General features: G+C 53.8%; 1 protein-coding gene across 1 annotated transcript in view; it reads left to right on the top strand.

Moving 5' to 3' along the window:
• RPS8 (ribosomal protein S8) overlaps nucleotides 1–4,339 on the top strand; it is an 8,113-nt gene extending 3,774 nt beyond the window's left edge. Inside the window, exons 2-6 of the mRNA XM_014938948.1 lie at nucleotides 599–819; nucleotides 1,137–1,236; nucleotides 2,248–2,423; nucleotides 3,329–3,458; nucleotides 4,176–4,339. Of these exons, the coding sequence (XP_014794434.1) occupies nucleotides 599–819; nucleotides 1,137–1,236; nucleotides 2,248–2,423; nucleotides 3,329–3,458; nucleotides 4,176–4,285 (737 nt within the window). The 3' untranslated portion in view covers nucleotides 4,286–4,339. The remainder of the gene's footprint in view (nucleotides 1–598; nucleotides 820–1,136; nucleotides 1,237–2,247; nucleotides 2,424–3,328; nucleotides 3,459–4,175) is intronic.
• Nucleotides 4,340–9,298: the final 4,959 nt, after the last annotated feature.

Raw genomic sequence — 9,298 nt, 5'->3', positions numbered from 1 at the left:
GGGGGGCGGGCGGGCGGCCTCGCCTTGCTTCTCCTCGCTGCAGGCCCCCGCCGCGGGACTCGCTGTCCGTGGCGCTGGGGCCGTAGTGGTCGGGGGCTGTGGAGGGAGCGTTTCCTGCAGGGAACCCCGGGGATAAGGTGGGACGGCTTTCCTAGGGGACCCAGCGAAAGGGGTGGGGTGGGGGGCGGCCCTATACCTAAGATGGTTGGTGGGGGCTTTTAGGGGAAAGAGGAGATGGCGTACGATGGGGAAATAGTCCTTACGGGGGACCCAGCGGGCCGGGTAGGAGAAGGGGGTTTGTGTTGGGGTGTCTCAGGGGGGCCCAGAAGCCGGGTGGGATGGGGGTTCCTTTCCATAGGATCTGCCAGACCCAGAGGATAACGCAGGGCATCTCCCGTAGGGTGCCTGGCAGCTTGGGATGGGGGCACTTCCCAGAGGCTGCCCAGCACGTGAGGTAGGTTGGGAGGCTTCCCGAAGGGGGGACGCCCGTCCGTCAGGCGCGGTGGAGGGAGCCTGCCTGCTTTGTGCAGCCCTGCTGGAGGGGAGGAGGCGGATCTGAGTATCAATGATGAAGCTTCTCTGACTGCTGCATAAGGCTGAGTGCACTGTGCGGATACCAACCTTGGAGAGCTGAGGACTCAGAGCCGTGCCCTCGCCGTGGCCACGTGGGTTCTGTGCCAGCCCCTCACTGCGCTGTGCCTTCTCCCTTCAGGTATCTCCCGGGACAACTGGCACAAGCGTCGCAAGACTGGGGGCAAGAGGAAGCCCTACCACAAGAAGAGGAAGTATGAGCTGGGGCGACCTCCTGCCAACACGAAGGTGGGTGATTGAAATATGTTCTATATTTCATGAGTTTTTAAATACCTGTCACTGCTTCTTTAAAAGGTGGTGCTTTCTCCTGTGCCTACGGGAAGCAGTGAGAGGTTTTTGTAATAAGAGGCAATTGGAGTGATGAAATTTTCACCTTAGGTAGATGCAACAGACCGTTTTGGTCACTCACTGTGTCTGCCGATGCTGGGGTTTGTCATAGTTACACTGACCACATTGCCTTTAAGCTTCGGAGTTGTCTGGGCTCCTGCAGGAGGTATGCAGTGTTCCAGCACCACCGACACCCTGGTGTTTGTTTCTGACCATAGATTGGCCCACGCCGAATTCATACAGTGAGAGTTCGTGGTGGAAATAAGAAGTACCGTGCCCTTCGGTTGGACGTTGGCAACTTCTCCTGGGGATCGGAATGTAAGTACCTTGTAAGGGAGAAGTCTTTTACAGCTGTGCTGGTCCCAGGTCCTGCTACAGAGCAGTGGGATGATGAGGCAAGCGTGGATTTGTAGGCTGGATCTGAAACAGCATACATAGTGATGAGAACTTTGACCTTAGGTGGCCTTAGAAGACTTGGATGTCTGCTAAGCTCACAGTGATTGGAGTGTCATAGTTACCCTGAGTGACATGCTCGCGTTAGCTTTTTACTGGGGGAGAACTGCAGAAGGCAAAAAAAGCCAACCCTAATTATGGGTGGTTCTTCATAAATGCAGTTTCTTCTGTTTATTAATGAACCTTACCAAAAGTTAGGTGGTTCTGCACAAGAGAGAAAGGTGTTGAGGGTTTTGTCCTGGGGCCAGGCCTCCTCAGCAGAATCGTGGCATGTGCTGTCCGTTTCACACTCCTGCTTTGGTAAGCAAAAGCGGGAAGCATGGATGCGAGAGGGGAGTCTCTAACGTTTCCCCTGAGCAAGGTGGATTTTCTCCACATTGAAAACCCTATAACTTGGGCCCGGGTTACTCAGCACGATGGTAAAGCCAGCAGTTAGTAAGGGGGTATGGTTTATAGGATGTGTTGCAGAACTGTCCCATTCAACACAGCTTAATTCAGTTATTCTAGGAAGCACGTACAGGATTGAGCCCTGTGTGTGATGTTAGTTGGTATCTGCTGAGGCATCTTTCAATCCAGAAATTTATTTTTTAGCATTGCTGTCTTTTTGAGGAGATTTCCAGCAAAGCCAGAGATTCTACTTTTTCTCCTGGGGTGAATCAGTTTCTAGGTGTAGGCTTCTGACCCAGCCACAGAAGGTTGGACTGCTGGAAAGTAGATGCATCTCTTAATTAAATGTAATTCAGTGTCGGGGAAGCTGGAGGACATTTGATGGGGTGACGAGTGTGAGATGATTTGAGGGTACGGGTGAAATGCTGTGGACTCTGTTCTCAGTTGTCTGATCCCTGTAGGTTTGAATTCATACTCTTCTTTTGAAAGGCTGCACTCGCAAGACCAGAATCATCGATGTCGTCTACAATGCTTCCAACAACGAACTGGTGCGGACCAAGACCCTGGTGAAGAACTGCATCGTTCTCATTGACAGCACCCCGTACCGGCAGTGGTATGAAGCCCACTATGCTCTGCCCCTCGGACGCAAGAAGGGCGCCAAACTGGTACGTGTGGGATTGTCATTGTCATTTTGACTCCTTGTGGAGTAGGGTCTGTCCTCTGCTAGAGGCAGTCAGCTGTTGGGAGCGGGCAGTGCCTCCCAGAAGAGGGCTGAGTACCCATCGGTGATAACATTGGTTATGTGGGCTGCATTCCTGTCAGCTCCTAGATGAGTCTGGCTCTGGTAGCAGAGTCCTCAGTACCACGGAGCGCTCTGAGGCATTGCCCCCGTTTGTGCACAAGGACCTGCCTGTCGATCTCTTTGGTCTTCTAATGATGATACCTTTGTCCAGTTCTGCTACTGAATGGAGAGCGATGACACGTTATGATGCTGAGGAAGACTTTGCAGGTCAGGTCCTCGTGCTGGGGAGTGATTGCTTTGATGAGAACCTTGTGGATTGCCTTCAGTTTTGTTTCATATCCGAACCCCGGACTGCTAGAAGGTGTTTAAACCTCTGCGTGTAGTTTAAGGTTGTCCCCCTTGAATTAGAAACCAAGCTTTTTTGGCTGAGTACTGTGCAGTTCAGAAGCGCAGGGAGAGCTTGTAACCTGTCTGCCAGGGCTTGCACTGCGCCCAGGTGCTCATTATGTCTGGAGGGGGAAGGAGTATTCACCTTTTTGGAGGAGGATTAATTCAAGGAGGAAACCTTTGCAGTTCCATTTGTCTAAGAGCGCCCTTCCCTAGGGCACTGAGCTTTGTTGTCAGCAGTGACTCTAGTTAGCAACACTGCCTTTCTTGGCCTCAAAAGTGAAACAGCGCCTGGTTCTGTGAGGTTGAAGTATGGAAGGTATGACTTGGGAAACAGCACCGAGAATACAAACATCTCCTTGGTGTTTGTGGAGACCCACCTGCGTTAGCAGAAGGTGGCCATATGCTTAACCACGTCTTTGCTTATGGTCTTGTTTTTAGACTCCTGAAGAGGAGGAAATCTTGAACAAGAAGCGTTCAAAGAAGATCCAGAAAAAATATGATGAGCGAAAGAAGAATGCCAAGATAGCAAGTATTCTTGAGGAGCAGTTCCAGCAAGGAAAGCTACTTGGTGAGTCCCTGGCAGCATTGATGGGGGTGGGGATAAGGGAGTCTGGATGAAAACAGGGTGCCAGAGCAGATCTTGGTCTTGGTATCATTTGAAGTTCTACTAGCTGGGATAAAGCTAACTGCAGGGTGAAAGTGATGGGGAGTTCTCCGTACCTGCAGGATTGTAAATATAACTTCTTTTATCTTCTCTGGAGTTACCCTGCTTCAGGCAGGAAGGGGAAATCTGTTTCTGGAGCTTGAATCGGTATGTGTCCCAGCCAAGCTCCTGGAGTTGATCACTCTTGGTTGATCTTTGAGAAAAATAATGGAGCTTAAGACTTAAAAAATGAGTAAAAGCCCATGAGTAATGGGCTACACCGTGTGTCAGAAAAATGTCCTACAAACATACAATGGCTGTGGCCGTTTCAAGTTCTGGGGAATAGTTCAGTGTTCTGAAGTCTTCTGATGATGAGACCTTTGTCCAGTTCTGCTACTGAATTTAAACGATGACAGTTTGGAGATCTGAAGAGGACTTCATTAGGGGACTCAGTCCAGCAGAGATGGAGCACGGTGCCTGAGGGGGAGGTGCTGAAGCCAGCACGGAAACTGGTGTGTCTGTGACTGGTGACTTGCTCCTCCCTGCATTTGCAGAGGCTGCCTGCAGTGTTTGTTCCACTTGGGGTTTATACTGGGGTGGTGAATTACTAAGCTTCTTTAACTGGATGACTTCTCCTTGCAGCCTGCATTGCCTCCAGACCTGGACAGTGTGGCCGAGCCGATGGCTACGTGTTGGAAGGCAAGGAATTAGAGTTCTACCTGAGGAAGATCAAGGCCAGAAAAGGCAAATGAATAAAAACTATTCTGCTGAGAGCACGAATAAAACCCAGAGTCTATTACAGGAAAGGGGTTGTGTGCTCATTTGTGCGTGCGGGGCAGCGGGGGGGCTTGTGCAGCTCCTTCTGCCTCTAAAATGTGAAGGAAGAAGGATGTCTCCTGGAATCCCTGAGCTCTCTTGTGTCTTCAGGCATGCTCTGACCCTGCATGTTCTCGACTAAAACATCTCCCTGGGCTCTAGGGCAGTGACCTAGTGGACCGAGTGGGTGTGGAAAAGAGTCATCAGACTTGGCTCAAGTGGAGAATTTCCAGTACTGGAAACCTGCGAGCAGGAGGAGGGTGCAAATGTCCACCCCCATTCAGATTACTGGCTTTAGGGGAGCTGCTGGCCTCTGGCTGGGCACGTCCCCCCTTTTCCTGTTGGTGCACCATTGCTTGGTGTTTCCTGGCTGCTTGAACAATTGTCTTTGGGGTCTGGTTATCTCTTAACCAAACTTGGCTGCACTGGTCGTTGACCAGCTGGTCTTTCCCTGACCTCCTTGGTATCATTCCAGTGCGAGAGAAATTTCCTTCTAGCAGAAGGGCCGGGCTCTTGTCATGGTCTGTCCCTTTCGAAAGCTGGGTACAAGCTCCAGCTTTCTGCCCTGTCACTTGGAGGACTGGAAAGCTGCAATGAACAAAAGCTTTTCTGCATGTTTTGGGGGCATGAGATGTTTCTTGGGGTTGCTGTCTTCAAAGACAGCCAGCCTGGTGGATCTCTGCACCTAGTTGCCAAATGCCCTGGGCAGGTGTTGGGGTGAAGTTCAGAGCCCAGCTAAGGGTTGGTCCCAGGGCTGTGGGAGACCCAGACTCACACATCTCATAGAATGTGTTGGGTTGGAAGAGACCTTTAAAGGTCGTCTAGTCCAACCCCCCTGCAGTAAGCGGGGGCATCTTTGAGAAGATCAGATTTCTCAGAACCTCATCAAGTCTGATGTTGAATGTCTCCTGGGATGGGGCCTCCAACACCTCTGTGGGCAACCTGTTCCAGTGTCTCACCAGCCTCATTGTAAAGAATTTCTTCCTAATGTCTAATTTAAACCTACCCTTCTCTAGTTTAAAACTGTTGCCCGTTGTCCTATCACAACATGCCTTTGCAAATGGTCCTTCCCCATGTCTCCTGTAGCCCCTGTCAGGTGCTGGAAGGTGGCTATAAGGTCTCCCCAGAGCCTTCTTCAGGCTGAGCAACCCTAACTCTCTCAGCCTGTCCTCATAGGAGAGGTCCAGCCTTCTGATCATCCTTGTGGCTCTTGCTGGATCTGTTCCAGCAGGTCCATGTCCTTGTGCTGAGGGCTCCAGAGCTGGACACAGTACTCTAGGTGGGGTCTCACCAGAGCAGAGGGGGAGAAGTACCTCTCTCAATGTGCTGACCACACTTCTGATGCAGGCCAGCATGCAGTTGGCCTTCTGGGCACAAGTGTGCTTTGCTGATGGCCAGCTTTTCATCCACCAGCGCCCCAAGTCTTCTGCAGGGCTGCTCCCTCACATCATCCCCCAGCCTGTATTGATAGCGAGCGTTGTCCTGACCCAGCTTCAGGACCTTGCGCTTGGCCTTGTTGAACTTTGTGAAATTTTCATGGCCCCACCTCTCTGGCTTGTTCAGGTCCCTCTGGCATGTTGACCATGAGACATACCTGGCAAGTGGACACACTGTAGGCTTCACCCCGCTCGTGTGTTTTTACAAAAGCCTCATTTTATTCCTGGGAGTACTCTGGTGCCAGGCAGACTACCTACAGCCCCAGCTTCACCATTAGCTCTGAAGGAGGTGGTCCGTGATCATCTTGCCCCAAGCAGGGCTGTGGTGAGACCCATATCTGCCCCACCAATAGCTCGTGCTTGATATTTTTAAGTTCTTCCTGTGATGCTGTGACCCGGCTGCCGTGGGTGGCAGCAGGAGGTGCTAACGGGCCCAGGTGCCCATGGTGGTGTGAGCTCATCCCGCCATGCTGGCAGGGAGCTGAGGATGGAGCTGTGCCACAGAAGAAGGGACACCCAACCGCGTCAGATGACGGTACCTGTTACCTGGATGGCCGCGGCAGCACGGTAGGGTGTGCATTGGCACTGCCATGGCTGGCTGGGTGCCACTAGCCACGCTCCGGGAGTCCCTGGCAGCAGGGCCTGGGCCGGGTGGGACGTTTGCACAAGCACATTCCTTCTCCATAGTGATCTGGGGTAAACTTTCCCTGCTCTCCAGCAACGCCTTGCTTTCCAGAGGTGGGGTGGAGGTGATAAAGTGCACTTGGGAGGGATGTGTCACGGCGGCTTCCTCTGCGGGCCTTTCTTCTCACCCTCCGCAGAGTGCAAACAGGACTCAGGGTGTTTCTGGGGGGACTTTGTACAGCTGGAGAAGCCGAGCGAGTGAGGGAGCGAGTATCGGCTTGGTGTTGGAGCAGGAGCTGTAAACCTGGCCCCTGAGGAGCAGGATTAGGGGCTAATTCATCAAGGTGCTGCTCGGGAAGTTCTTACCCGGGAAAAACGCGGCTGCCAAGGGCAACGGCCCATGGGAATGGAGGTGGCACCTATCGCCCACCGCAGCCGGGCTGTAGGTGTGACATGGGACGGGACGGTGGCAGCCGGCCCAGGGGCGTGTGGCACCTGGCTCCCACGGTGGCACGGGCTGTGGGACCTCGTGTGGCTCAGCCACAGGACACGTGGCTTCTGGTCTGGCCGTGGCATAGCCCCATGGGCAGGAGGAGGCAAACGTGCCAGGTGCTGAGCCTTGGAGCCGTGGGCAGGGGCTGGGGTTGAGCACAGCTTCAGTCTGGCCAGCTTTAGGAGGTGCCAAAGCCTGCTCTGATGGCCTCACCCATTTCTGCAGATAGGTGAGAGGGCTGAATTTTGAAAAGAAAAAAAAAAAAAGGCTACTTTTCATACGATAAGCGACCAGCAGCATAACCCAAGTGAGGTCACGCGTCACCCTGAGTGCTGCTCCTTGCTGTTGAGTGTCGCTCTCAGCTCCACGTGTTATTAACTTTGGGGTATTTTCAGAAAATGACGTCGTGGTTAGGCTTTAACAGGCCCAGAGGGCAGCGGAGGAGGAGCGGGGCTGGCTTGCTGGGGGAAGACAGGACCTTTAAAGGAAAGGTGGCTTTGGGAAAGCAGGAAGGGGAATTTTTTAACAGCTCTGGTAATATTCTCAGGGGAAACACATTTGAGTGCAGGAATCTTCTGCAGAGGCTAAAAACTTCTTTTGGTTTTTGTTTTGTTTTGTTTTTTTTCTGGCTGTATCACTTGGTCTAATACCCCACAACCATCACTGCTGTCAGCCCACGGGACTGTGCCCTTTTTGCCCCAGGAGAACACAGACACTCCTTGACAAAATCCAAATTCACCTGCTTTTTGGGTGAAGGTGATGTCCCTGCTGCCTCGCTGCTGGGGAAGATTTGCACCGACAAGGAAGAACCTCAAAGCTGAGGGTAACAATAGTTTTATTAATATCAAGGGGACATCTCCATCACGGTGTTGGTTTTCTGCAAGACTAATGCCCTGGTCCCGTCCCTTGCTTGGGGTCTGGGCTGTCCCCTGTCCCCTACGCTGGGCCATGGGAGCAGGGACTGAGCCTGACCAACTGCAAGTCAGTGGCACCATCACACAGACAGGATGAATCCTGCAGTTCTGGGGCTAACAGCTAGTGTTGAAGGCTGCCTGCCCGATCCCAAACCCACCGGGATCTTCCCATCAACCTGGGGACACATCTTGGCTCGGGACTGGGTGGTGAAAACCCCGGCAATGTCCTGCTTCTGGATGCCCAGCATCGCTCATCGCCTCCATCCCAGTGCATTTGCAAGCAGGGAGCAGCTCTGAGAGGCCACGTTCCTCCAGCAGCTCATCTGTGTCACCCAGCACAGCTCCTGAGCACCACAGGGGCTGGGCAATGTGCTCCCGGGGGGGTGAGTTGCTGTTTGCTCACTATAATTGGACCCAGGGGGCATGAGCCTGCTTGTGCTATTGCTACCCTGAAGCACTCACCCTCTTTTTCTCCAGCCCCAGGTCTGTATGGTGCACTCACCGCATGTCGAAGGTAGAGCCCATGTATGAGGGCTTCAAGATCTCAGCAGCTGTGACTGTGGTGTAGGGGGGCTGAGCCGTGGACTCCAGTATTTGTCCTTCACGGCGGGGGGCAGGTTCTGGTACATGTCATCCACGGAGAGCAGGGACACCTGAGCACAGCAAAGACAGGGGACAGAGGTGGCTTCTGAATGCTCTCCTCAGAGGAGAAGGACTGAGCGGTGGTGCCCAGCTGCTGGGTGCCCCTTGGGACAGGGACCCTGCCATGGGGAGCAGGGACACAGAGGGACAGGGATGGAGGAACAAGGTGCAGCCTGCTGCCTTGCATGGGAATCTATTTTGGACAAGGATGGTGGCTGAATTGAGTCTCCATGAGAAGGAGGGGAAAGGAAGGTGGCATCACTCTGGGCAGCCCTGGGAACCGGACCCCTGGGACGCATGGACAGAACCAGCACCCAGGGAGGACAGAGGGATATTTCTGGAGCACGGGTGAAAAATGTGCCTGTCCCTGCCCAAGTCCCTGCTGCCAGCAGCAGGCAGCGCCCGCGGCCATGAGCCAGGCTGCAGCCCCTGAGGACAGCTGGCTGACCCCTGCCTGTCCCACCTCGGCACTATGGCAGCTCCCGGTCCCTCCGCGTTCCCAAGGGGAAACTGGAGATGGCATGAGCTGGGGCACGCCGGGATGCCCTGGCTGCAGTACCTGGCAGGGAGTGATGGAAGCATTTTAAAGGCTGGCACCGGGCCACTTTCCCAGGGCCTGGGAGGGACCGGGAAGGGAAAAATTCCAGCGGGACATAAACCAGTGGGAAACATCCATGAGTGACAGCGAGACATGCAGGGAAATCATCCCCTCCTCGTCCCCGACCCGTGCTGGGGCTGGGACCGAGCAGTGCTGGGGCCCATGGCTTGTCCCGCCGTGGGCTGCCGGAGGCCATGCCGTGCTCCGCAGGAAACGCTGCTTCCTTTGCCGTCCGGAGGTCT

The sequence above is a fragment of the Calidris pugnax genome, unplaced genomic scaffold (genome assembly GCF_001431845.1).
Source record: "Calidris pugnax isolate Ruff unplaced genomic scaffold, ASM143184v1 scaffold18, whole genome shotgun sequence".
NCBI classification, from domain to species: Eukaryota; Metazoa; Chordata; class Aves; order Charadriiformes; family Scolopacidae; genus Calidris; species Calidris pugnax.
This window is presented reverse-complemented; position numbering and strand designations above follow the sequence as displayed.